Source organism: Loxodonta africana, chromosome 24 (assembly GCF_030014295.1).
Source record: "Loxodonta africana isolate mLoxAfr1 chromosome 24, mLoxAfr1.hap2, whole genome shotgun sequence".
Classification (NCBI taxonomy): Eukaryota; Metazoa; Chordata; class Mammalia; order Proboscidea; family Elephantidae; genus Loxodonta; species Loxodonta africana.
In genome coordinates, this window is record NC_087365.1 from 61,925,597 (window position 1) to 61,951,826 (window position 26,230).

The 26,230-nt window shown below is 55.2% G+C and overlaps 1 protein-coding gene across 6 annotated transcripts; it reads left to right on the top strand.

The window, feature by feature from the left end:
- The first annotated feature begins 419 nt into the window (after positions 1 to 419).
- Positions 420 to 26,146, top strand: SS18L1 (SS18L1 subunit of BAF chromatin remodeling complex). 6 transcript variants are annotated; one of them, XM_064276309.1, is made up of 12 exons: positions 437 to 537; positions 1,778 to 1,817; positions 4,273 to 4,418; positions 7,732 to 7,808; positions 8,176 to 8,260; positions 9,728 to 9,872; positions 10,535 to 10,732; positions 12,324 to 12,488; positions 12,942 to 13,043; positions 15,203 to 15,295; positions 17,431 to 17,550; positions 20,725 to 26,146. In XM_064276309.1, the coding sequence occupies exons 4-12, from the start codon at positions 7,732 to 7,734 to the stop codon at positions 21,138 to 21,140; spliced, it is 1,401 nt and encodes a 466-aa protein (XP_064132379.1). In that variant the 5' UTR covers positions 437 to 537; positions 1,778 to 1,817; positions 4,273 to 4,418; the 3' UTR covers positions 21,141 to 26,146. The 6 variants fall into 6 exon arrangements, 5 of the variants coding, with proteins under 5 accessions (XP_064132380.1, XP_064132377.1, XP_064132378.1 ...); XR_010319331.1 differs by lacking the exons at positions 1,778 to 1,817; positions 4,273 to 4,418 and having other exon boundaries at positions 420 to 537; positions 20,725 to 22,699; positions 22,790 to 26,146; XM_064276310.1 differs by lacking the exons at positions 1,778 to 1,817; positions 4,273 to 4,418 and having other exon boundaries at positions 420 to 537; positions 20,725 to 20,852; positions 22,487 to 26,141.
- The last annotated feature ends 84 nt before the right edge of the window (positions 26,147 to 26,230 follow it).

Below are 26,230 nucleotides of genomic sequence, written 5' to 3' on the forward strand. Positions count from 1 at the left end.
CTGCGGCCGACGCACCACGCCGGGCTACGGCCTACGCTGCCGACGCATGGCTACGCCGCCGACGGAAGCCTACGACTGCGCTGCTCGGCTGACCCGCCGACGGCGGCTTACGGCGCCATCGCACGGCTACGCTGCCGACGTAGGCCTACGCTGCTGGCGTAAGGCGTGGGAGGGCGTCCGGAGCGCACCACGGCGGGCGCGGGGGAGCGCGGCGAGAGCGGCGACGGCGGGTGCGGCGCGCGGGACAGGCGGCGGAGCGCACGGCGCGGGGCGCTGAGATAGGATCGGCGGCGCGCGGGGCGGTGGACGGGCAGGCCGGGGTACGAGGCGGAGGCGGCGGCCAGGGCGAGCCCACCGCGCGGCGCCCCCCGCCCGCCCCGCCCCCACCGCTGCGGAGACGGAGCGTCCTCGGACGCCGCGCGCGGCCAGAGAATAAGCCCCATGAGCCAGGGCTGAACCTCTGCCACCATGTCCGTGGCCTTCGCGTCCGCCCGACCGAGAGGCAAAGGCGAGGTCACGCAGCAGACCATCCAGAAGGTGGGCCGCGGGCCGGGGCGGGCGCGGGGGGCGCAGGGCCGGAACAAAGCGCGGGCGCTGCCGCACCGAGGCCGCCCCCCGCGCCCCTCGCAACGCTCTCGGGTGCGACCGCCGAGGCGCGCCGCCTGCGCCAACTTTGTGGGGGGCGCGCCGGCCCGGGTGGGTGCGGGGGTGCCCGGTTCCCCAGGACGCAGCCAGTGTCCGCGGTGCTTGCCGGAGCCAGCCCGGGTCATGCCGGGGACAGGGTGCCGGGGACAGGGTGCCGCCGCCCGCGGGGCTGGGGACAGGGTGTCTCGGGGCCGGGCAGGAGCAGGGCCGATCGCGCTCGGTTGCAACCTGGGTGGCGAAGCGGCGGCGGCCACTTGCTTCTGCTCGCACGTTGGCGAGTGGAGAGGGGCCGGGTGGGCCTGGGGTGCATGGCTGGGGCGGCACGCAGCCTTTTCACAAAGGTGCTGACGCTTGGAGCCAGGAAGGGTCGGAGCAAAGTGTGGGGATCTCGTCCCCGAAGCTCCGCGCGTGAAGTCCACTTGCTCACCAGTGCGCCACCACCTCGTACTCGCATGTAACGTTCTTTTTAGCGTGACACCCTGGCCTGCTTTTTCAGCTAACAGAAACTTTGTAGATTTGCCTGACAGCGTTCCTTCTCGTTTTACGAGCTTGGCACTGCAGTTTTCTAGGGATATCATTGACCTAGGCTTAGGAACGTGTTTAACGAATGCTTTTTAGACAAAAGCCTGTAGTTTTGAAAGGGAGACTTGGGATGTCTTATTGTTTCTTATTAGAAGACTCGCTCAGAAGGGAATCCGAGCCAGGCATTCCGCTTTAATCTCCACAACGTCATTTGTAGCTACATTGTTTTCTTTTCTGAACTTTTGATTCCGTTATCATTCTTCCTGCGGGTTCCCAGGAGCGTCCAATTTTCCTTCGGGGTGCACTTTGCTGACTGTGCCCTGTGTTCTTTGGTAATCTGCTGGGTCCTCGTGGAGGTGGCCCTCAGTCTGTGGCTTGTCGTCGTATAAACGTTACTACATTAGCTGGCGTTAGGTGTTCTATGATTTTAACAAACAAGGAGCCTCAGCAGATTGAGAAGCAGTAGAAATGCAGATCTCAGAGTGTGGCGTTTTAATTGTGTAATAAACATTACTGTAGTGCTTATTGCGTACCAGCCAGGTTCTAACAGTTGTCCAAGTCTTTATTCGTTCTGTTTTTCCAGGTGCTTACTATCTCTTCTGCTTTATAGGTAAGGAAGCTGAGGCATAGAGAGGTTAAGTGCCTGCCTGGTAAGTTGTAGAGCTGGGAGTCGAACCCACACAGTGGAGCTCCAGGGCCCTCTCCAACCATGACACTGACCTTGGGACACTTGGCTAGGCAGAGGGCTGGGCATGTTTTGGCAGTCGAGAGGGGCTCCTGGCACCCTGATTTTGGGGAGCTTATCTCTGATAAGCACAATCGTCATTCCATCTTTGGCTTCCTGCCCCCCAACTTCTCCAGGCAAGCATGTGTGTTAGTGCGGCCACCCCCAAACACAGTGGTCAGAAAGAGGAGAGCCTACCTTCAGACCCTCAAAAATGCACTGGCAGCTGGCTTGACCTGTCCAGTCGGCAGTCCACATCCTCCTGCCTGTGCGTTTTGACAGTGAGTCCGTGCCCCCAGAGCTGTTTTACTGGGTTGCCTGGGGGGGTGTGACAGTCTGCCTTGCATTCAGAGTGTGGTGTTTGCAATGTGTGGTCGTAGGTATGCGTTGGGGGCGTTGAGGAAAACCAAGGGTGGTGGCGAAGAAGCAGGAGGTGTACGCCTTGTTCTCAGAGCGTATCTGTCGGTGGGATTCTGTTAGGCAAAGTCCTATGCCACCTTCAAGGCCCTACTCAGATGCCTTCTCTCTCTTTGGTTGGCATATGGCCAATATAGCAGTTTGACCCATAGCTTGAGCTCCTGGGCTACTTTCTGTTTGCAGTCTCCTGAGCTCCTGGGCAGGGTGAGGGCTCAGGACATACTAAGGGTGGATGACACTGGCTTTGTCAGTGGGAGTGCTTTTGTTAAGTGGGTGTGTGCGTTTTGGGGGTGTTCGAGACAAGAAACAAATGAAAAGAGGGTCTAGAAGTTTGAGGGAGTCATGGGTCGTCTCATGCAGGGACTGCGTGGAGCAGTCCAGAAAGGCAGGAAAGGCTGGCCTGCCCTGGGGACCTGGGCCCCGTGCTGAGGACATGGTGCAGGGGGAGAAGCAATCAGAAAGTGCTTGGGTGAGAACTGCTGAGCTCGGGGTGCCACTTTGGTGGGCCTTAGCAAATCCAGCAGCCCCTGCACTCAGCTGCCTGGCTGAGTGGCTGGGACCTGTCCTCTGCGCCTCCCCTGCGTCTTGGGACCAGTGTGTCCTGTTGACCAGCACTGCACTCTGGGGAGGGCAGCAGTGTGGCCAGGTGTGGGCATGTAGGAAAGGGCCCTGGGCACGAAGCTCCTCTGGCCTGCTTGGTGCTTCCGTGCTGCTCAGCACACAGTAGTTGCTCAATAAATGCAGCCATTGTTGTTACACTTTGTATGGCATTCTTGATTGTAGGCTGGGGATGAGGTCTTGTCCCTCTGCGTCCCAGCAGCACATGCAGGGCGAGATCAGTACACAGCCCCGGGAGGGGGGGGACGAGGTGGGGACCTGGGGCTGTTTGCCAGTGAGGAGCTGCAGGGGTGGCGCCGTCAGGCTGCCTGGGCCCCTTTCCTTCCCCAGTTTCTTTGTTCTTAAGACCAGAAAGGGTGATGCCCTACCCAGCATCCCAGAGCATGAGTGGGCCAGCCCTGCTCCAGTGTCCTGCGTGCGCAGGAGCAGGGGGTGGGGATGTGGGGAAGGGATGGCCAGCTGGGTGGCGGATGGGCCTCAGGTAAGGGATGGGCATCCAGGCAGAGGGTGGGTGCCCTGGTAAGGGATGGGCGTCCAGGCAGAGGGTGGGTACCCAGGTAAGGGATGGGTGTCTGGACAGAGGGTGGGTGCCTTGGTAAGGGATGGGTGTCTGGACAGAGGGTGGGTGCCCAGGTAAGAGATGGGTGTCCGGGCAGAGGGTGGGTGCCCTGGTAAGGGATGGGTGTCTAGTCAGAGGGTGGGTGCCCTGGTAAGAGATGGGCATCCAGGCAGAGGGTAGGTGCCCAGGCGGGGGATGGGTGTCCGGGCAGAGGGTGGGTGCCCTGGTAAGGGATGGGTACCTAGGAAGGGGGGGTTCACATTGGGTAGGGACGGGCTCTTTGGTTAGGAAGGTGAGCCGGCTGTTCACAGAATGAGACTGTTCCCCCAGCTGTGAGTGGTCCAGGGACACCCCCAGCTTCCCACTAACATTGCTAATTGACAGTTTTTAGTGAGTTGTTACAGAAAGCTTGCTGCCCAAAAGTAGAGTCCCCCCTGCCAAGGGAAACACCAGCTACCTATATTTACATCCCCAGGGATGGAGAGGGGGTGATCTCCTGGGAGGGAGTAGGGGTGGGGTCCCAGGAAGCCACAGGAGCCTAGCCAGGGGTGCTGAGCAGCCTTGGCTGGCTTCTTGGTCATCTTCTGTGCTTGAGTTGCCCCCGTGAGGGAGCCACCCTGCCTTGCAGTGGGTTACTCAGTATGGCCCGTCTAGCCATAGTCTCTGTGATTCATACACAATCACTGAGTAGGACAATGCAAATAAAGTGTAAGTAAGGTGTACGGAATTCTAACAAGGGGATTGGTCAGTTTTCCTATCTCACTAGGCTTAATATGAGTTATTCCAGAGGCAGGAAGGGAGGATCTCACCACCACCAAGAAAGAAGAGCCAGGAGTGGACTGTATCCTTTGAACCCGGGATCCCTGCACTGAGAAGCTCCTGGAACCAGGAGAGAGCGAGCGAGCAAGTAAAGGAGCTGTAACACCAGAGACGGTGAGAATTGGTGGCAGCAGAGGCAGGAGATGGCACGGTGGGTTTCCTGGCCCACAGAGCAAAATTGCTGAGCACCTTCGGGCAGGAGGCCGCTGGTGGAGTAGGGTGCCTCTGGGCGCTTGGTGGAGCTAGGTTTGCTGACTCATGGAGCTGGAGCTGAGTGCCTTCAGGCAGAGGCTTGCTGGTGGAGTAGGGTGCCTCTGGGTACTTAATGGCTGAGTTTAAAGAGCTTTGTAATGCTTGCCTGAGCAGGGCAGAGTCCGAGGGGCCAGAGAGAGGCATGCCTGCAGACATAGCTGAGAAGAGGCTGTCCTGATGGAAGAACTGTATCCTGAGCGTTCCTGAACCTGAGTTGTAGCTCTTACTCCCCTAATAGACCTCGTAGTCTTGAGGGTTGTCTTTGAGTTCTATGTGACCATCGCAGTGGATTATCAAACCCAACAGCGAAGTAGAGAGTGCCATGAGAGGGACGGTTGGTGTAAGAACTGGCGAAGACGGTGGAGAGAGGAGGCATGTCTGATCTCTGCCTCATAGTGATCAGCCTTGGACTGTTGATCTAGATTCTTCTTCCCCTTTGTGAAATTAGAGATCAGGCATCTTGGCGTACACACCCCCACAGCCCTTCAGCTGCGCTTGAATCCAGCACTGTTGAGACTCAGGTGCCACACCTGTGGGCTGAGGGTTGGCAGGACTGCAGAGAGTAAGGTGCAGCCCCTGTGGGTGGGGGAGTGACAAGACAGCAGAGACTCAGGTACAGTCCCCATGGGTGGGAGGTGCAGGACTGCAGAGGCTCAGGTTGGCCCCTGTGGGCAGGGAGGTGGCAGGAAGGCTTTTCCTCTCTCCTGCCAGAAACACCTGGCACCAAGCTCCCTTGCTGGGTGTTCCCCCAAAGCAGGCATTCTCAGAGCCTCTCTGTCTGTGCAGCCCCCTTGTCCTTTTATCTCTCCCTTCTGAAGTGGCTCAGGCTCTGAGATTAGCACCTTGCACCTGCAGCTATGTCTGGAGACTGGCAGCAGAGAGCGAGGGTAGAGCCTGGTCTCTCTCTCTTTCTCTGATTCTGTCTTTCTCTTTCTCTGTCTTTGTTTTCTCGTTTCAGGAGCTTCTTAGCACAGGGATCCCAGGTCCAAAGGACAGGCTCTACTCTTGGCTTTTCTTTCTTGGTGGTGGTGAAATCCTCCCTCAGCTCTGGAGTTGGCTCTCTTTTAAGCCTAGTGGGCTGGCAAAACTCACCAACCCCTTTGTTAGGGTTCCATATACCTTATTTCCATAGCCTCACCCCCACAAGGGCACCATGCACCTTTTTTACGTTTTTAGCAAGCTATCCAGTCACCGTGGTGGGCCACAAGCACCTCGTTTGTATTGTTCCACCCAGTCATTTGGTGGGAGTTATGAAGGTTGGCTAGAAGGGACATTCTAAGTAATTCGCTGCACTGCACAGATTCTCCCAACCACGGAAATCTTGTTTCAGGTATTCCAGCAGGTCTGTTTTCTTGGGGCAGTTCTTCTTGAGTCTTGGGTCTCCCTCCACCATCCTCCTGGACTCCTCTGGCATCTGGTATCATTGTCTATTCCACAGTCCAGTCCAATCCCTGTCTGAAAAGTTGGCTTTGGGAATGGTTCCTGTCTTGGGCCAACAGAAGATCCAGGGATCATGACCGCTGGGGTCTTTCTTGTCTCAGTCAGACCATTAAGTCTGATCTTTTTACGAGAATTTGAGGTCTGCATCCCACTGCTCTCCTGCTCCCTCAGGGGTTCTCTGTTATACTCCCTGTCAGGGCAGTCATTGGCTGTGGCCAGGCACCATTTAGTTCTTCTGGTCTCAGGCTGATGTAATCTCTGGTTTATGTGGCCTTTTCTGTCTTTTGGGCTTATGATTACTTTGTGTCCTTGGTGTTCTTCATTCTCCTTTGCTGCAGGTGGGTTGAGACCAATTGATGCATCTTAAATGGCCACTTGCTAGCGAAAAACACACTTTTGGAGGCTGGTTAATTGTCCACGTATAGCTGTATCTTACCTCGCCTACCCGCCTCTGTTACTGACCCTTTGCTTTCCCCCTTCTTGAGCTGCTATACTGTGGGTGTTCAGCTTGTGACCTTGGGAGCACCCCTTGTATGGGAATGATCCCTCAGGGTGAAGCGAAGAAGCCCCTCAGGGTGGCTTTCATGGGGAAGGAAGAAAGCCGGTCACGATGGTCCTTCCTTGGTGTACTCTGGGGAGAGCCATCACACCAGCACCTGTGGGCTGCAGCTGTCCTCACCTGCCCAGCAGGCTGACAGGTGGGCCTGCAGGTCAAGCAGTCTGCCCTCTGTAGGGGGAAGATGCTGAGCAGGAGGGAGGAAGTTGTAACTTAAAAACAGAGCAGGAGAACCCAGCCTGGAGGCAGAGGTCAGGGATGGCGAGACACCGATCCACGGAGCCTGTCCTGTGGCGGGGAGGCTCGCTGCTTCAGTTTTCCTGTCTGTGAATGGAGCTATGGGTCCTGCCTCTAAGGGCAGTTTTGAATTAAATGATGTGGGATGAGCCTGGCTTCGGGCCTCAAGAAGGGGGAGGATGGGAGCGGGTACTGCTCCACGTGATGGAGGGGAGGAGGGAGCGATGGAGGGGAGAAGGCGGTGGAGGGAGCGACGAAGGGGAGGAGGGAATGCCGCGTGTAGGAGAGAATCTCACACACACCAGCAGCCTGCTTGGGATTGGGCAGGGGGCTTGGAAGCAGTGGGACCCCAAGTTCTGGGAGATGCCTTCACAGGGTGAGTGGGGGGGGTGGGCAGCCCTTGGGACTGGGATAGGATGCTGGATAGCCAGGCTCAGTGGGGCAGGGGGGCCACCTGCTTTGTGGGAGCCCACCCCTGCAGCAGTGCTGTTCCTGCCCCTCCCCCAGGCCGATCGCAGCCTCCGTTGGGAGCAGGCTGCTTTCCCTGGGGTGGCACTCTGTCTGCCCCTGTGGGGGCTGCTCCCCATTCCCCGTCTTCTGTGGTCTGATTTGTGGGTCTGTCATACCTGTAGACGTGGGCTTGGAACCTCGTGTAAGCATCCCCAGCCCCCTCCCCCCCAGGGTCCCAGCAGACTCCTGGAGGAGCCTTGCTGGGCAGATGCATGGTCAGAAATGGGCAGGGAGCCCAGACGGTTGAGGGCAGCCTGGTCAAGGGCACCCCAAGGGGTCGGAGCAGCAGGGAGCCTGCCCTAGGGTTTGGGGATGAGCTGTGCTCAAGGGTGGAGTCCCCAGCACAGACCTTGGTAAGTGCCTCAGCTGAGGTTGCATGTGACAACAGAGTCCCCCCCCGCATCCCCCCCCCACATTCCCGTGTCCCCGCAGATGCTGGACGAGAACCACCAGCTGATCCAGTGCATTCTGGACTACCAGAGCAAGGGCAAGACAGCCGAGTGCACCCAGTAAGTGCCGCCTGCTTCTGCCAGCACCGCAGGGACTTCAGGGACATGGAGGTGGGTGGTAGTGGGCCCAGGCTGGCCACTGCTGGATACACCATGGGACAGGGCCCGCTGGACCCCAGGGCCTGATACAGTCAGAGGCGTTCATGTGGGAATGGGGCATTTTCAGAGGCCCCCACGTGTGGAGCTGGCTGCCCAGGGTCAGCAGGAGGAGGAGGGCTTTTTCCCTCACAGCCCCCCACCCCCGTCTTCAGGCCCCTAACTTGTCCCAGGCGATCTCCGGGGCATAGGGCCGTCTTCACTCTGCTTCAGGATCAGCCTGTGACTGTGGCGGTGTTGGCGTCCCCACCCCCGCCCCCGCCCCGTGCAGGTACCAGCAGATCCTGCACCGGAACCTGGTGTACCTTGCCACGATTGCCGACTCCAACCAGAACATGCAGTCCCTGCTCCCGGCCGTGAGTACCGCAACAGGATACCCGAAAGCGGGCAGGGGGGAGTGAGTGGAGAGAAGAGGAGGGGCGACCCCCTGAGGCAGGAGTCAGGGCTGGTGCCCAGCGTCCACCAGAAGGGCAGGGTCTGTACCAGCTGACTGCTGGAGGAACTGAGATACCTCAGAGCTTTCAAGTCAGGGTTCGGGGTTGTCAGCCTCCCCGCCCAGCAGGAAGTCGCCATAGGCTGTTGTGGTGCATGGGTTGGGGATTGTGGGTGGAGACAGTGGGATGGCTGGAGGCCTGTGGCCCACTTGCCTTCGGATGATTTGAGGAGAACTCATGAAAAGGGCTGTTCTCAGAGACTGGGACAGACATTGGTGCTCTAACTGGAGCTGGTACCGTGGACCGGTTTCTGCCCCTGCACTCCAGATGGCCAGGGGAGGGAGCAGGTACTGCAACCAGACGTCAGATCTGTGTCCACTGCTAGTAGGAATGTAAAACAGTGAAGCCGCTGTGGAAGACAGTTTGGTCGTTCTTCAAGAAGTTAAACATAGAGCTACCACGCCAAGAAATTCAAATCCGTTGTTGTCGAGTCAATTCTGATTCATGGTGACCTTATAGGACAAAATAAAACTGCCTGGTAGGGTTTCCAGGGAGTGGCTGGTGGATTCAAATTTGCCGACCTCTTGGTTAGCAGCCGTAGCTCTTAACCACTGCGCCACCAGGGCTCTGGCATGGAGCTGCTGCATGATCTAGCATTTCCACTCCTGGGCGTGTACCTGGGAGATGAGAAAGAAGGGACTCAGATTCGTGTGCACCAGTGTTCTTGCAGGGCCATGGCAGAGCACAGAACGTGCAGCCGAGTAAACCAATGCAAGGCCTGGGCATGTCAGCAACAAGGCTCAAACAGCCTGTGCAAAGTCCCGGGGGCTGGGGGAACTGAGGCTCAGAACAGCCGGTGCAGAGTCCTGGGGGCCTGGGGAACTGAGGCTCAGAACAGCCTGTGCAAAGTCCCGGCGGGACTGAGGCTCAGAACAGCCTGTGCAATGCCCCGGGGGGACTGAGGCTCAGAACAGCCTGTGCAAAGTCCTGGGGGCTGGGAAGACTGAGGCTCAGAACAGCATGTGCAAAGTCCTGGGGCCTGGGGGTGGGGGGTGGGAGGGCATGGTAGGACCGAGAGATGCAGAGATGGTGAGGCAGCTGAGCCCAAGGGGCAGAGCAAGTGTGGATCAGATGAGGGCACAGTTTGTCCTTTCATCCTAGGAGAAGGGCCCTGCTTTTAGCACTCAAGCATATTGATAAACTTGATGCTTGTTTAGGTCTTCCCCATCTTGGCCTTGATGCATCCTGGCATTCTGGCCCTTTGGGGGCTCCGTTGTGCCTGGAGTGACAGTGTTGACTATAGACGTTTGTCAGGTGGCTGTGAAGTGTAGGGGAAATTCTCCTGGAAGCTGTCCTCGGTCAGACTAACCACCCGCCTGTCACCCGCAGCCGCCCACCCAGAACATGAACCTGGGCCCGGGAGCACTGTCCCAGAGCAGCTCCGGCCAGGGCCTGCACTCCCAGAGCAGCCTCGGCGACACCATCGGCACGGGCCTGCCCCCCTCCTCCCTCATGCAGGGCCAGATCAGCAATGGTGAGCATTCAGAGAGGCAGGGCTCCCGGTCACCTGGAAACGGGGTCACTGATGAAGGCTCTGGGTGGCACTCCATACCCTGCCCGGGCTGAGACGGCCTTCCCTCTCCTACCTGAGGTCCGGCACAGGTGGCGTGCATGTGCAGAAGGGACTCCTTCCTCTGTTGTGATGCTCAAATTACACCCATCTCAAATGCAGAACGTGGGTCCGTGTTGATCTTCTGTTGCCATTAATGCCATTGAGTTAGTTCTGACTCACAGCAACCCCACGTGTGCAGGATAGAACTGTGCTCCATAGGATTTTCAAGGCTGTGACTTGTGGAAGCGGTTGGCCAGGCCCGTCCTTCCAAGGCTACTCTGGGTGGGTTTCAACTGCAGCCTTCCGGTTAGTAGTCCAGTGCGTCACCGTTTGCACCCCCACGCTCCTCCTGATTGTCTAATAAGCTGCTCCCGTTGCTGTCTTTGAGTTGGGAACCATGAAAGTAATTGCCAGTTACACAGTCATCTTGTACTTGGGTTCATGTGGCTTGTTCACTAAGTGACTAGTGTTATTAACCAACATGTCAATCTCCCTTTAAGAATCCCTTGGAGGGGCAGCGTTGGGCGAGCTGCAGAGGTGGTCCTGGCTGCCCAGCCGCCTCACCCATCATTCCCTCCCGGCAGGTCCGAACCACGTGTCCCTGCAGCCGACGGCACAAAGCACACTGCCCACCACTTCCATGAGCCTGTCAGCCAGCAGCCACAGCTCGGGGCCTGGCTACAGCCATGCGGGACCCGCCTCGCAGAGCGTGCCCCTGCAGGGCCAGGGTGCCATCGGCAACTATGTGTCCCGGACTAATATCAACATGCAGTCCAACCCAGGTATCTCCTCTCCTGCCCCCTCCCCGGTCCCAGGGGCCCCTGAGACATGGCCATGTCCCACACTGGGTCCCTGGGGGCGGAGGGAGGGCGCCCTCACGGCAGGCATTGTGCTGCTGCCCGCTCCAGCAGCCTCGGGGGTGCACGGCGGGGGGAGGCAGGGTGTGCACGGGGCTGGCTTGCAGCCTCTGAGGAGGGCGGCGTTTGCTTTGGCCTGGGAGGGGAGGATTGGGCTCACGGAGGCACAGATGTCCCCACGCAGGAAACCGTGTGGCTGGGGTCACAAAAGTAAAAAGCGTTGACGGTCCGCAAGTGCCAGCCTGAGGGCTGGGCCTTCTCTGGGGCAGCGGAAACCACCAGAGCTGGGCTGTCAGGATGGTGGCCACTGGCTGCTTGGGGCTGTTGAGCACGAGCCCTAAGTGAGGTGTGCTGTGGGCACCAGAGGCAGCCCAGGTTTGAAAGGTTAGCATGAAAAAGACAATGGGAAGGATCTGTTGAAAGTAAAAACGTGGGTGGAAAATGATTTTCTGGACATTTTGGGTCAAAAAAAGTACATTATTAAAGTTGATTTCACCTGTTCCATTCTGATTTTTTCAATGTGAAGTCACACACGTGGCTCAGCTCTGTGGCTCCCATCCTGTTTCTGTTGCCAGCATTTTCTAGAAAGTTCTTAGGGGTGATGTGTCAGACAGGCCTGTAGATGTGGAAGAGTCCACTGTGACTGTAAAACCAGTAGGGCACAGGGGGTCAGAAGTAAGGGTCATGGTCATGGGAGAATTAGAAGAGCCATAGGTCACCGGGGATTAGGAGTAAGGGTCATAGGTCACAAGGGCGTCAAGAATGAGGGTTACATGTCACAGGGTCAGGAGTGAGGGTCATGGGTCACAAGGTGTCAGGAGGGAGGGTTGTGGGTCACGGGTGAGCATCGTGGGGGGGCCAGGAGCAAGGGTTGTAGGTCACGGGGGGGCCAGTAGTGAGGGTCATAGGTCACAAGGAGGTCAGAAGTGAGGGTAATGGGTCACAGGGGGGCCAGGAGCAAGGGTTATGGGTCACGGGTCTGGAGCAAGGATCATGGGTCTTAAGGGTGTCAAGAGTGAGGGTCACAGGTCACAAAGTGTCAAGAGTGAGGGTCGTGGGTCACAAGGGGTCAGGAGTGAGGGTCACAGGTCATGGTTGCAGGTCACAGGGTGTCAGGAGTAAGGGTTGTGGGTCATGGGCCAGGAGCGAAGGTTGGGCTCTTGGGACCAGCCCTGGGGAAGGAGCCGTGGAGCCCTGGTTGGGCTGCCTTGCCGAGGCAGTGGGGGCCTGGTGTGGAGCCGTGGTTGGGCTGCCCTGCCGAGGCAGTGTGGACACGTGCAGTCTTGTTTGCTGTGGGGCCCCCATGGCCCCTGCCCAGCAGTGCTCTGTGTGCTGAACGTTCTATGGGCTGGGGTTCGAGGGGGCAGGACAGTGGTGCACACCCATGGGTGGGAATGTGATTGGAGTTGTGGGGAGGTTGCTGGGAAGACTGTGGTTCACAGGTGAGTGAGCGGGGGGGAGGGCGTGTGCCACTTGGATGATGTCCCCCCAGCCACTTGGGTCCTCATGTCCACAGTGTCGATGATGCACCAGCAGACAGCCACGTCCCACTACAGCTCGACGCAGAGCGGGAGCCAGCACTACCAGGGCCAGTCCTCCATTGCCATGATGGGCCAGAGTGGCCAGGGCAGCAGCCTGATGGGGCAGCGGCCCATGGCACCATACCGGGCCTCCCAGCAAGGTAACGCCCGTCGCATACGCACACCGACACACCCTGGGCTCCAGCTGTTGCTGAGCCCTCGTGCACACTCAGCTCCCCTTCTGTGAGTCGGAGTGGTGCTCCTGCCCAGGGGTGCCTACGAACGGGTCCGTACATGGCTCTGGACCTGGGGCTGCGCTGGGGAGGACAGAGCCTGATGCTGATGGGAGTGGGGCTTGGTGCAGGGTCAGTGCTGGGTGCCATTGTTTTCGTAAGTACCAAGCTTAGAGTGTCAAGGACTGGAGCAGGGGGAGAGCGAGGGGTAGATAGTGAGGCTGTCCTCCCGCCCCCCTGGGTGACAATACAGTGTGTTCTCTGTGAGCTGACTGCCCACTCCGCAGGCCTGCATCTGAGGTTTGTTTAGGATGTCCTCGTCCATAAGGAGAGCACTGTGCAGCGGCTGGCTGAGTGTGACGTGCAGTATCCGGTCCGCAGGCTCATCGCAGCAGTACCTGGGCCAGGAGGAATACTACAGTGAGCAGTACAGCCACAGCCAGGGTGCCACAGAGCCTATGAGCCAGCAGTACTACCCAGATGGTGAGTCCAGGCACGGGGGCCTTAGGCGGGACCCACATGCCTTGGTAGCACTTGTGGGGTTACTGAAGTGGGCCAAGGGGGCCGTGCTGGCTGTGGGAGTAAGCCATCTGGACCTTTTCTCGGTTGTTCCAGTTCAGACTCGTAGCCTCTGAAACTCCGTCCGCAAAGCGTCCAAAGCCAGTAGTAAAAACGGTGGCAGTGGCTGTAGACTTCCTCATCTAACCCTGCAAGGGAGAAGAGATAGTCAGCATTGGCACCAGCCCAGTGTTGACTCCCGTAAGGCAGAGATCAGACGTACCTCCTGTCTCCGACATTTTTACCAGTTGTGATACCAGCCATTCCTTCCACAGCACTCTGCTTTTCTGCTGGATTCGATAATTCATTGCAGAGGCCACAAAGAACTCACAAACTATACTCAGAGTTACAGGGTTTATTAGGGAAGTGACAGGTTACAACTTGGGATCAGGAATGACTCAGGATGTAGTTGTTTGGGTCAGGACAGCTTCTTCTTAGCTGTGCCTGTAGGCAGGCCCCTCTCTCAGCCCCTGGGCCCCTTGGCCTGGCCTCTGCCTTGCTTGCGCAAGTGTTTATAAAGTGCCCTAGCTCTGCTGACAAGTGCCCAGAGGCACCCCACTCCAATAGCAAGCCTCCTGCCCGAAGGTACTCGGCTCCATGGGTACTGTTGCTCCATGGGTCAGCACACCCACCATACTGTCTTGCTCAGTGGGTCAAGAAGCTCACCGCACCATCTCCTGCTGGTTTCCTGGTCCTGCTGCTGCTATATTTCTGCCATCGGTTCTCACTGTCTTGTGTCTTCTCCAATATTAACAGCTTCCTCTGTCTCCTGGGTCTAAGAGGTTCTTAGCACAGGGACCCTGGGTCTGAAGGACGTGCTCCACTCTTCATTCTCTTTCTTGGTGGTAGTGAGGTTCCCCTTCCTGCCTCTGGGGTTGGCTCCCTTTAAGCCGGATGGCAAAACTGACCAGTCCCTTCATTAGGGTTCCTTATACCTGATTTGCATGCCCCCCCCAAGAAGAGTTCTGTGTACCTTATTTGCATTGTTAATCTGTCCAATCCCATTGGTGGGCCACAAGCACCTTATTTGCATAGTCCCACCCAATCATGCTGTGGGAGTTACAAGACCATGAATGGTTAGAAGGACCGTATCAAGTAACTCCCTGCAGCGCACCTTGTCTGAGCACGTTTGAGGTTTGGGATGAGACTTGGGCTGGCAACGGGCAGTGCCCGGTTCTAGAGAGAAGCCTCTGGCACATGCCACTGCCACTTAGGGCCCCTCGTTTCATGCAGAGACATGCAGTGTTTTGAGGAGGTGGATGTATGTCCCAGCGTACAGTGATTCAGGAAGGGACCTGATCCTCCGTGACAGTGTGTCTGTTTCTTATAACCGTGTCCTCACTGCCCAGTTATAATTTCCACAAATTATTTCCCTTTTAATCATCACCTTTCATTGGCTTTAAGTTCTAGTCCCCGGGGCTTTTAAAGTGTCCTATAGCATGGCTGGAGCCCTGGTCGCACAGTGGTTCAGAGCTCGGCTGCTAGCCAAAACGTCGGCAGTTCGAATCTACCAGCCACTCCTTGGAAACCTATTGGGCAGTTCTGCTCTGTCCTGTAGGGTCGTTATGAGTTGGAATTGACTTTACGGCATTGGTTTTTTTTTTTGGAAGTGTGTCTTGGACTTGGGAGGTGGAGATGGGGCTTCCCAGAGAGGGTCCCCCCAGCTGGGGAGCAGCGGGTACACGTTGGTGAAAGATTGGCTGTGGGCGAGTGGCAGAGACTGGCTGCAGTGTGAGCATGTCCCTGCAGCATGGTGTGACACAGGACAGGGCCCCCCTGGGTAGATGAGGCAGGAGTGGCAGCCACAGTTCCTGGGTGGTTGTCACCATCAGGCACTTGACACACTTCACTGTCTGCACAAACCAATCATGTCATCCTCACGCTGGCCCACGAGGTAGCAGAGGGAAACTGAGGTGCGGAGCATTGAGGAGCTTCTTCAGGGCGCAGGCTATCTGTGGAAAGTAGTGTTCGCCCCAACTCCGTCTCATACCTGGCTGCTGCCTTGGGTTCCCTTCTGACCCTGTGACCCCCCCCCCAGGACCAGCCATGGGGCCTCTGCTGACTGCAGCCCTGTTTCTTTGCAGGCCACGGAGACTACGCCTACCAACAGTCGTCCTACACGGACCAGAGCTACGACAGGGCGTTCGAGGAGCCTGCCCAGCACTACTACGAAGGCGGTAAGGCGCCGGGGGCCCCGGGGTCAGGGCTGTCCTGAGGAAGGGGCAGGTTGAATCTCAAAGAGGGCAGTCGGAGTGCCATTTGGGAAGCTGCATCCACCTCGGGAAGCTCGAGGTGCCCGCTCTGTGCTGGGACCCCACCCATCAGGTATGGGAAGCTCGAGGTGCCCGCTCTGTGCTGGGACCCCACCCATCAGGTATGGGAAGCTCGAGGTGCCCGCTCTGTGCTGGGACCCCACCCATCAGGTATGGGAAGCTCGAGGTGCCCGCTCTGTGCTGGGACCCCACCCATCAGGTATGGGAAGCTCGAGGTGCCCGCTCTGTGCTGGGACCCCACCCATCAGGTATGGGAAGCTCGAGGTGCCCGCTCTGTGCTGGGACCCCACCCATCAGGTATGGGAAGCTCGAGGTGCCCGCTCTGTGCTGGGACCCCACCCATCAGGTATGGGAAGCTCGAGGTGCCCGCTCTGTGCTGGGACCCCACCCATCAGGTATGGGAAGCTCGAGGTGCCCGCTCTGTGCTGGGACCCCACCCATCAGGTATGGGAAGCTCGAGGTGCCCGCTCTGTGCTGGGACCCCACCCATCAGGTATGGGAAGCTCGAGGTGCCCGCTCTGTGCTGGGACCCCACCCATCAGGTATGGGAAGCTCGAGGTGCCCGCTCTGTGCTGGGACCCCACCCATCAGGTATGGGAAGCTCGAGGTGCCCGCTCTGTGCTGGGACCCCACCCATCAGGTATGGGAAGCTCGAGGTGCCCGCTCTGTGCTGGGACCCCACCCATCAGGTATGGGAAGCTTGAGGTGCCCGCTCTGTGCTGGGACCCCACCCATCAGGTATGGGAAGCTCGAGGTGCCCGCTCTGTGCTGGGACCCCACCCATCAGGTATGGGAAGTTGACATGCCCGCTCTGTGCTGGGACCCCACCCATCAGGTATGGGAAGTTGACGTGCCAGCTCTGTGCTGGGACCCCACCCATCAGGTATGGGAAGCTTGAGGTGCCAGCTCTTTGCTGGGACCCCCCCCCCCCGCCCGCTTAGGTATGGGAAGTTGACATGCCCGCTCTGTGCTGGGACCCCACCCATCAGGTATGGGAAGTTGACATGCTGGCTCTGTGCTGGGACCCCCCGCCCCCGTCAGGTATGGGAAGTTGACATGCTGGCTCTGTGCTGGGACCCCCCCGCCCCCGTCAGGTATGGGAAGTTGACATGCTGGCTCTGTGCTGGGACCCCCACTGGCTTATGTGCATTCACCAAATGGGTGAGGTGTTAACTGGTCATGTTGGCTTGGGTCAGGGGGTGCTCTGCCACTGGTCGGATCCACAGCTGACCAGCTGCTCTAACACACTTCTCACATCTGTGCTTTGGGTGTGTTTAACGTTTGTGTTAGTGTGCTGGGGCTGCTGTAACAAAGTTCCACAAATTCGGATAATTAAAACAACAGGAATTTGTCCTCTTGCTATTGTGGAGGCCCCAAGTCCGAGATCAACAGTGCTTACTTCTGGAGGCTCTGAGGGAGAACCCTTCCTTGACACTCTCCCAGCTTCCGGTGGTTTCAGGCAATCCTTGCTGTCCTTGGCTTGTGGGCACATCACTCCAGTCTCCGCCTTGGTCATCACATGGCATTCTGTCTGACTCAGTGTCCAAGGTTCCTACTTTTAAGAACAGCTGTCATTGGCTTAGGCCCCCTACTCCAGCAGGACATCATGTTACTTAATTATACTCACAGAGACCCTGTTTCACATAAGCTCGTGTTCATGGTTCTCAGAGGTTACGATGGGGACGAGTTGCTTTTAGGGAGCACAGTTCAATCCATAACAGTGGTATTAGTCTTCAGGTCGATTGTGATGTTAACCCTCTCGATTATTTTGGTTTTCTATCTATTGTTCCAAAGCGGTAATAAGAAAATGTAGTGAAACGTTTGGGTCATTGTGGGAAGAAACACATACTGACGCAGCAGACATGGCCCGGGGCCTCTAGGTCACCTGTGCCTTGAGTGCACAAGTGCGCCACCTCTCAGGTCTGGCACCGAGCTTGGCATTTCCTTCTTTGCTTCCAGGAAACTCAAAGTACAGCCAGCAACAGGCCGGCACCTCTCAGGTCTGGCCCTGAGCTTGGCATCTCCTTCTTTGCTTCCAGGAAACTCTCAGTACAGCCAGCAGCAGGCCGGCTACCAGCAGGGGACGGCCCAGCCGCAGACATACTCCCAGCAGCAGTATCCCAACCAGCAGAGCTACCCCGGGCAGCAGCCAGGCTACGGTAGGAGACCCCACACAACCACCCAGGGTGCCACATACGGTCATACACTATCACGCTGTCGTTTGAGGGGACTGGTTTTGTTTTTTTTTTTTTTTTAATTGTGATTTAAATGAAAGTTTGCAATTCAAGTCAGTTTCTCATACAAAAACTTATACACACGTTGTTATATGACCCAAGTTGCTCTCCCTACAACGTGACAGCATACTCCTTTTCTCCATCCTGTATTTCCCATGTCCATTCAACCTGCTTCTATCTCTCTCTGCCTTCTCATCTCGCCTCCAGACAGGAGCTGCCCACATAGTCTAACGTGTCTGCTCGAGCTAAGGTTTATTCCTCACCGGTATCATTTTATGTTTTATAGTCCAGTCTAATCTTTGTCTGAAGAGTTGGCTTCGGGAATGGTTTTAGTTTTGGGCTAACAGAGAGTCCTGGGGCCATGACCTCTGGGGTCCCTCCAGTCTCAGTCAGACCATTAAGTCTGGTCTTTTTACTAGAATTTGAGGTCTGCATCCCACTTTTCTCCTGTACCATCAGGGATTTTCTGTTGTTTTCCCTGTCAGGGCAGTCATTGGTAGTAGTCGGACACCATCTAGTTCTTCTGGTCTCAGGCTGATGGAGTCTCTGGTTTATGTGGAACTTTCTGTCTCTTGGGCTCATAATTACCTTGTATCTTTGGTGTGCTTTATTCTCCTTCGCTCCAGGTGGGCTGAGATCAATTAGTGCGTCTTAGATGACCGCTTGCTAGCATGTAAGACCTCAGGGGGACACTTTTTAATAAGCTTTTTGTTTTGGAATGATTTTAGATTTATAGAAAGTTGCAGGGTAGGACAGAGCTCCCAGGTCCCCTGTCGTTAACGTATTACGTGGCTGTGATTCAGCTGTCACAGTGAAGAAACCAACATGGGCACGACACCACTCATTTAACATTGGGCTTTATTCTAGTTTTCCATTAATTCTCTCTTCTGTCCTGGGACCCCATCTGGACTCCATGTCACAGTTGGTTGTCCAGTCTCCTCTGGGCCATGACAGTTTTTCATACTGTCCTTGGTTTTGATCACCTTGATAATTTTAAGGAGAGCTGGTCAGGTGTTTTTTAGGAGGCCCCTTTGGGTTTGTCAGATGTTTTTCTCGTGGTTACACTGGGGTTGTGGTTCTTGTGGGGAGGACTAGGGGGCGAAGTGCCCTTTTGTCACACCATACCAGGGGCCACCTGACATCCACACATCACTGGGGAGGTTCACCTTGATTACCTGGCTAAGATGGGGTTGGCCAGGTATCTCTGTGAAGTCACTCTGTGCCCTTCCCCTGTCTTTGTAGGCGAGTCAGAGTCCAGCCCACACTCGGGGGTGGGAGGGCGGTGAGCATTAATCCCACATCATAGAGGGGAGCGTCAACGTGTACTTTCGGGGTTCTTCTGCATGGGAGTGTTATGTTTTCTCCGCCATTTACGTAGCTATTCAGTCACTTCCTGTCAGTGTGAATTCACACACACTCACACTCTGGGCTATTACCCAGTGCTACGCCTTTGTTTGGTTACCTGCGTTGCTCCTGCACTGGCCCTGAAGGTGGCCCTGGGCCCCCTCTTTTTGTACTCCTGGCCCTCCTCACTTTCTGGCACCACCAAGTGCTCCAGGTCCTCTTGCTTCCCTGCTCTGGAACCCACTACCTCCCCCAGGAGCCCTGGTTTCTTTGCTTGGAAAATGACCTGGGCACAGGTGGGCATTTATTGAGCTCCAGTTTTACGTACGTGTCCCCCAAAGCAGCCAGGTGTTGGCCAGTGTTGCCGTGGCTCCTCCCTTGTTGGCCTTGTCTGGCCCTCAAGGGTTTGCTAATGCAGGACTGGGCCAGCAGCCTGCCGGAGATATGGTGAGGGCGCCCACGTCCACAGGGCTGCATTGGGACACAAGGAAGTGAGCAAGGGCCTTTTGAGCTTCGGGGCGGGGGGCGGGGGTCATGTTCACCAGAAAAAGGAAATGGGCAAAAGTGAAGACGTCCACTCTCACTAAGGTCCAGTCATCCGAGGAAAGCAAAAGGCGTTGGCAGGACCACAAGCCGCATCTGCCTGGAGCTATCTAGGCCTTGACCCCCTCCCCAACCCTGGGCAGCGTCTACCACTCACCATGGACGAGAGGCTCTCCCCACATTTCTGCCCATCCCCGAGGTGCACCTCAGCTTGCTCAGTGCTCAGGACCTCCCGTGAGGCTGTCACTGGGGGTGGCTTTCTTGTGTGGTGGTCACACAGGTGACCACGTTCAGAATGCACAGTCAGAGCCTTTGTGGAGGATGGGGTCAGTGTGACGTGCATCGGCTCAGTGAAGAGTTTGAGTGGCAGTGAGTATTCACATGACACTCGTGGGTGTCACAAACCCGGAACCCTTCATTCAGCCAGGGACGCACATGGATACTCCATCACCTAGGCCCTGACAGGTGTTCACACCTGTTCTCTGCCTCCGCTCTGCTGGTAGGGCCTAACTCGTGTTCCCAGGGGCCCCCAGCAGTGCCTTGGCCCTCAGGCCCAGCTCCCACCTCGTTAAGGGCAGGGCTTGGGGAAACGCCCATGGGGCTTGACCACAGTCACCCTGAGAAGCATTTGGGAAGCTTTTGAAAAACAAGGGGCCAGACCCCCCAGGCAGGTGACAGAGTCTCAGTTCTCGGGGTGGGCCCGTAGGCCAGGGTTTTGTTTTTGGTTAAGTTCACAGGATTCTGATATATGCTGAGGAAGGAGAGCCACACTGATAGGTTTTTTCCAGCCTTTGACTAGATGTCTTGGCTGTGACTGATTAAATTGCCTTTATGGATTCTATCCAAAACCTTACCGTTCACAGAATCGATCACCGGATCTTGTGATTTTTAATTAAGTAACGTATTTACAGTAGCCACCATCACTGACAGAAACCGATTTCAGAACAAATAGGACACAGCTTTGTCAGCACTCCACCCACCTGCTTCCAGGAAGCACAAGTGTGCAGAGAGGCCCTGGAGGCATGCCGAAGGGTGGAAGGATTCATCCCAGCCTCACAGGGGACCTAGAGAGCACAGGGCACCCAGCAGATTGGCGAGGGGGTTAGGTGGGGTGGTTGAGCACTTTCACTGTCTGGATTTCATGTGGTGCAAAGGCAGATAACAGGTCTTAGAGACTCGGTGTGTCACTTGGCTCCTGGTATATCTCCTCAGGGCCTGCCCAGGGTGCCCCCGCGCAGTATTCCAGCTACCAACAAGGACAAGGCCAGCAGTACGGAAGCTACCGGTCATCTCAGACGGGACCGTCCGCGCAGCAGCAGAGGCCATATGGCTACGAGCAGGCAAGCTTCCGCAGTGTTTCCAGGCGTGGGCATCTGCCATGTCTGTCGAGATGCAGTGACGATTCTCTAGTGGTCATGAGGAGTGATGAGACAGGGCTCATGGGCTTTCAGGGCCCTTCTGGAATGTTAATTCTGTGCTTACAAGGCCCACATGCTCAGTTCTACAGGCACACTCACCTTGCCACTGAGCTTACTGTTGCCTCAGTAGGTGTGAGTCCCTCGTCCATTGGCACACCCCTGCAACAAGCATTTGCTGAGGGCCCGCCCCAAGCTATCCCCCTACCCTGAGCCCAGGATGCAGTGGTGGCAGACACGGCTGCCACGCCTCAAGAGCTCACAGCCTGCTCTGGAGGGCTGCTCACTCAGTAGGCCAGACTTTATCCTGCAGGCTGGGGGCCAGGGGCTGGGCCATTCTTCCTTCCCATCCCTATCATTGTAGGTGCCCAGGAAACCTTGCTGATCAGCTGGGGCTGAGAATCCAGCACCCAAGGAGCCTTCCCCTCTTCCAGCCTCACTGGGCATGTGCCCTAGTCCTCTTTCTTTCAGATTTCACATGGACTGAAATCGTTACCCTGGCTATCCCCACTGCCATGTCAGCATGCCGGGCTGGTGATACCGATTGTGTGTGGCTGTGGGCCCGTCGGGTGTCCGCTGAGGCAGTGAGATAGTGATGAGGCTTCCTTTGTTACATGTTGGTGTGAGGACCTCATGGCATAGCGAGCGCAAGCATACGACTGGCTGACAGGCCTCTCCGACCTGAGTCCTTGGCTGCAGGGTTGGACCAATGATTCTTTGTCAACTGAGTTCTTGGCCGCAGGGTTGGACCAATGAGTCTTTGTGACCTGAGTCCTTGGCCACAGGGCTGGACCATTGAGTCTCTGTGACCTGAGTCCTTGGCCTCAAGGTTGGACTAATGAGTCTCTGTGACCTGAGTCCTTGGCCTCAAGGTTGGACTAATGAGTCTCTGTGACCTGAGTCCTTGGCGGCAGGGTGGACCAGTGAGTCTCTGTGACCCGAGTCCTTGGCCTCAAGGTTGGACTAATGAGTCTCTGTGACCTGAGTCCTTGGCCGCAGGGTTGGACCAGTGAGTCTCTGTGACCTGAGTCCTTGGCCACAGGGTTGGACTAATGAGTCTCTGTGACCTAAGTCCTTGGCCGCAGGGTGGACCAGTGAGTCTCTGTGACCTGAGTCCTTGGCCGCAGGGTGGACCAATGAGTCTCTGTGACCTGAGTCCTTGGCCGCAGGGTGGACCAGTGAGTCTCTGTGACCTGAGTCCTTGGCTGCAAGGTTGAGCCAATGAGTCTCTGTGACTGGAGTCCTTGGCCGCAGGGTGGACCAATGAGTCTCTCTGACCTCTGGGTCCTTGGCCGCAGGGTTGGACCAATGAGTCTCTGTGACCTGAGTGCTTGGCTGCAGGGCTGGACCAGTGAGTCTCTGTGACCTGAGCTCTCGGCCCCAGGGTTGGACTTCAGGGAGTCCGTCCCTGCCCTGTACAGAGATACTGGTGCCTACTTGTTGGGTGTCTGCGTGTCTCTCTGTGTCCTCCCACCTCGTCCTGGCTGTTGGCCCCGGGTGGGTTGGGGCCTTATACACGCTCACCCTGGAGGTATAACACGTGTCTTCATCTCTTTTAGGGCCAATATGGGAACTACCAGCAGTAAGGGACGTGCGTTCTTGTCGGTGCCCTTGCAGCAGTGTGTCTATCTGGGGAGCGGATGGGCCAGCAGCAGTTCTGATGAGCTGTGATCCGTGGGTTCCCTCTGCCCAATGCAGCGTCTGCATGCGAAGCTCATTTCATGCTGGCTATGACACTGGGCGTGCTCGCTGGCACAGGCCACGCTTGAATGGTGTGACATATTTGGTGCTGTGTAGAGTATTGTGTGTTGATACGATGGAGAGGTTGTCCTTTCTCACATCCCCTTCCTTGATGTTTCTAGTTAGTTGTAGGGTCATGTCACCAGAGCACCCTGTGTCCAGCGATGGGAAAGACCTCGACGCTTAGTCCGTGTATCCATATAGCAGGCCTCAGGTCTGGGTTCTCTGCTTGTGCGGCTTTCCTGAGGTGAGCTGTAAACTTCTCTCTAGCTGGCCACACTGCATGTTGACACACGCAGCCCTGACATGGCCTCTTCTGTGCCATAGGGGAGCGTTCTTCTGTGTGGGGTCAGCTGCTGTCACAACACACAGGACAAACGTGTGCCATTGTTGGAGAGGCTGTGAACGGTCATTCCCAGAGCTTGCTCATTACCTGTGTCTCACACTGATTGTTTTTCCAGAAAGTTCCATGTATTTGATTCAGATGTAAAGAGGGCTCAGTGACTATGTTCCAAATAAGCATGAATCCACAAAGGCAACATATGGTCAGCATAACTAGGGAGGGTGGAGTGACCACCAGAAAGCCATTCCCTGGAAATCAGGGCATCGGAGATGACTCTGGCTTTGGCCCTTGTTTATCTGATGCCCATTTCTGCAGTCTGAATGTTTAGTATACCCAATTCTAAATTTAGAGATAAATTTAAATATTGGTACCAAATGTTCCAAACCATTGGCAAGTTGTTTATATTATTTTTTCCAGGACCTACTTGTTCAGATCTGCAAGCAAGTGTTCCTTTTCTTTTAGGGATATCTGAAATGCACGTCCTATTTTTTAAAAGGAACCCCAATAACTTTACTGTATTCTTCCTCATGAAAAGTAGAAGTTATGTGGAGAAATTTGAGTAATTTTTACATTCCTGGGATATTCTATCCTACTCAGACTGTGCAGACATTCACAACAGCTCACTTGGAGAGAAGTGTGATCAAAGGAAAACTCTGACATTGCCACTAATGTGTAGAGTGAATATTTGATCTACTTTTACTTCGGTAATAATATCCATATTGGCTGTGAATCCTTTAAAAAATAAGTGCTTCAGATAAACGTTGAGGTACTTCCAAGAACTACCAAGGGGATGCAAAAAATATCCAATTCTGGATATGTCAGGTCTGCTAAAGATAATGCTTTCCTTTGATAAGCTTTATATTTAAAAAATTAAAAAGCAATTCTTTATCCAGAGTGAGTTCGTGCTTTACGGTTTACGAGGTGCGTGTGTTTCTCACTTGAACGAGTCTTGGCAGACTACACTGGAATCGGAAGCGGTGATGGGTCCCGCTCAGATGGGGACAGGCTCAGACGAAGGCTCGCCCCCCAGCCCCGCCCAGTGTGCAGTGCTGTTCTAGGACACGCTGCCCATGTTCACGGGATGTAAGCGTTTATTCTGTAGGGACATGGGTTTATAAAACTCACCACTGGTAAGGGCTTGAAATATATGTATCCACGTTAAATGGCCGAAGTGAGAGCTCTCAATTGCTAAATGAAGAAGGTGTTAGCAGTCACACTTAGGGATTCATCTCTCTCGATTTTGTTCTTTTCCTTCCTGACAATTTTCATGTAACTAATTTGCAGACTCAACTGGGGATTAAAATTTCCCGTTGAAAATGTTAAACAATGTAGAAAACTGTGAAAATACCGTTTATTTTTATTCCTTGCCAGTCTGGGAATATGCCTTTTGTGTGTGTGTGTGTGTGTGTGTTTTTTAAAGTGCTGTAGTAATACTTTTGGGGAAAAAAAAAAAAGTATCCCAAAACTTCTTTAAAAACAGAGTATCTCAAAACTTCCATCTGAAATGTCTTACGTTAAGTTCTTGAATGTTGTGTACATATCTAAAAAAGCACTTTGCAAAACAGTTTGTACATTTATTTCCTAATTTATATATGATTTTTTGGTGTTAATATATTTAATGATTAATAACAGAGTATTTAATGTGTTACCCATTTTTATGTAATATTGTATTGTGGGGACAAAGTGACGCCAGCAGTTCTTTTTCGTTAATTGTATCTCGTGTAACATGAATGTTTGAAAAAGGCTTAGGCTGAAATGCATCGTTTGTGCAGTGTGGTTGGTGGCGCTTGCTGTTTATGACTACTGGGGAAGGCCGGTGACAACGCAGAGGAAGACTCGGAAGTTAAAGTCCATTCTTCCCACTCTTGTCTTACATCCAGCAAGTAGTGGGTTTGAAAAATGACCACAGTATTCAGAAGTGCTGACAAGTTTATGTTGGTATGCAAAAGCTCCTTACCCGTTAGGGTTTGCCGTTGAACCAGTGGTATCTTTGGACTTAGCATATTAAAAATTACCCTACAACTCATGTCGAGAGCCATTATGAACTGTATTAAGGTGGACGAGATCTTCTAGGAGCTCCAGAGAAGCCTTAATGTGCTCTTTTAGTTGGGGGGCTACATGAGCCTCTGATTCTCTCAGTTTATACGTGTGTGGGTCTGAATGTTGGGCGTCCATTCAGAGCTGTAAAAAGAGGAAGACTGCTTCCATTTTCATTTTAAATTTCATCATTACTTCGTTTCTTTATTGAACAGGCCAAACTTAATCGTGAGTACATTTTTTTTTAAACATCCTTTTTTTCAGTCGGAGTTTGGTGTATAAATTGTTAATGCTTTTGGTGTAATCTATTAATAAACTGGTTCTTCAAAAACTATCCCATCAAGTGAGTTTTTTTGAAGTTCACAGGATTTGATGCACTTGCAAACACCAATTGGTAGGGCCCTGTTGACTGTAATGAGGTCTCAATTGAGAATCACCTTTCAGGGAGAACCCTGACCCCTGGGCAGAGTCCAGATGCACTCACCCTCTATTCTTCACCCAATGGGAAGCGGCCTGTGACAACGTGGTGTCTCAGGATAACGTTGAAGTGTGCGGTGTAGGGACTGGACAGAAGGTGTAGGCTTGCTGGCTGTCGGTTCCCATTGTTTATACAACGGCTCCCAGCTGTTTTGTTTGATCCTTAGGGCGGCATGGGTGTCTTTGTCAGACAGTGTGTTGAAAGAAGGATCAAGAGTTAGGTAACATCGGGGATTTGATGGGGAGATGCGGTCCGGTGGCATTGCTGAGCAAGGACAATGGAGAAATTGAGTTAGCGTCCTGCAGGGAAGCGAGGCCTCGGCGCTGAGCTGAGGGAAGCCTTTCTCTATCCCTTCCCACCTCCCTTCATGAAGTGCTTCTCCGCCGCTGTCCGTCTGTCCAGTGCGACCTCCGGGGGTCTGCCCAGGCGGCGCCCACCTCTCGCTGGCTGTCCACCCAGCCTCCAAACACTACACCGTTTAGGCTGCCTTCGGGCTTGTCTGGACTCCCGAATCTTTACATGGAAACTCCAGGTCCCTCTACCCTGTGTCCGCGGGCGCAGCTGCCAGGCGTCCGGGGTACGAGAAGCCCAGCCCGGCGGCGGGTCAGCACCAGCGCCTAGTCCAGGACCCGAGCTCCTCTCCCAGATCCGCATGCTTCTGCACATGCGCGCCGGGGAGGCCCTGCGCAGGCGCATCAGGACCCC

What these genes read in the sequence shown, in the direction of transcription:
- SS18L1 (XM_064276307.1), top strand. Translation starts at nt 7,732, where the DNA reads ATGCTGGACGAGAACCACCAGCTGATCCAGTGCATTCTGGACTACCAG. An exon ending in TGCAGTCCCTGCTCCCGGCC is followed by an intron (nt 8,261 to 9,727) that starts GTGAGTACCGCA and finishes TGTCACCCGCAG; the next exon opens with CCGCCCACCCAGAACATGAA. An exon ending in CCAGCACTACTACGAAGGCG is followed by an intron (nt 15,296 to 17,430) that starts GTAAGGCGCCGG and finishes CTTTGCTTCCAG; the next exon opens with GAAACTCTCAGTACAGCCAG.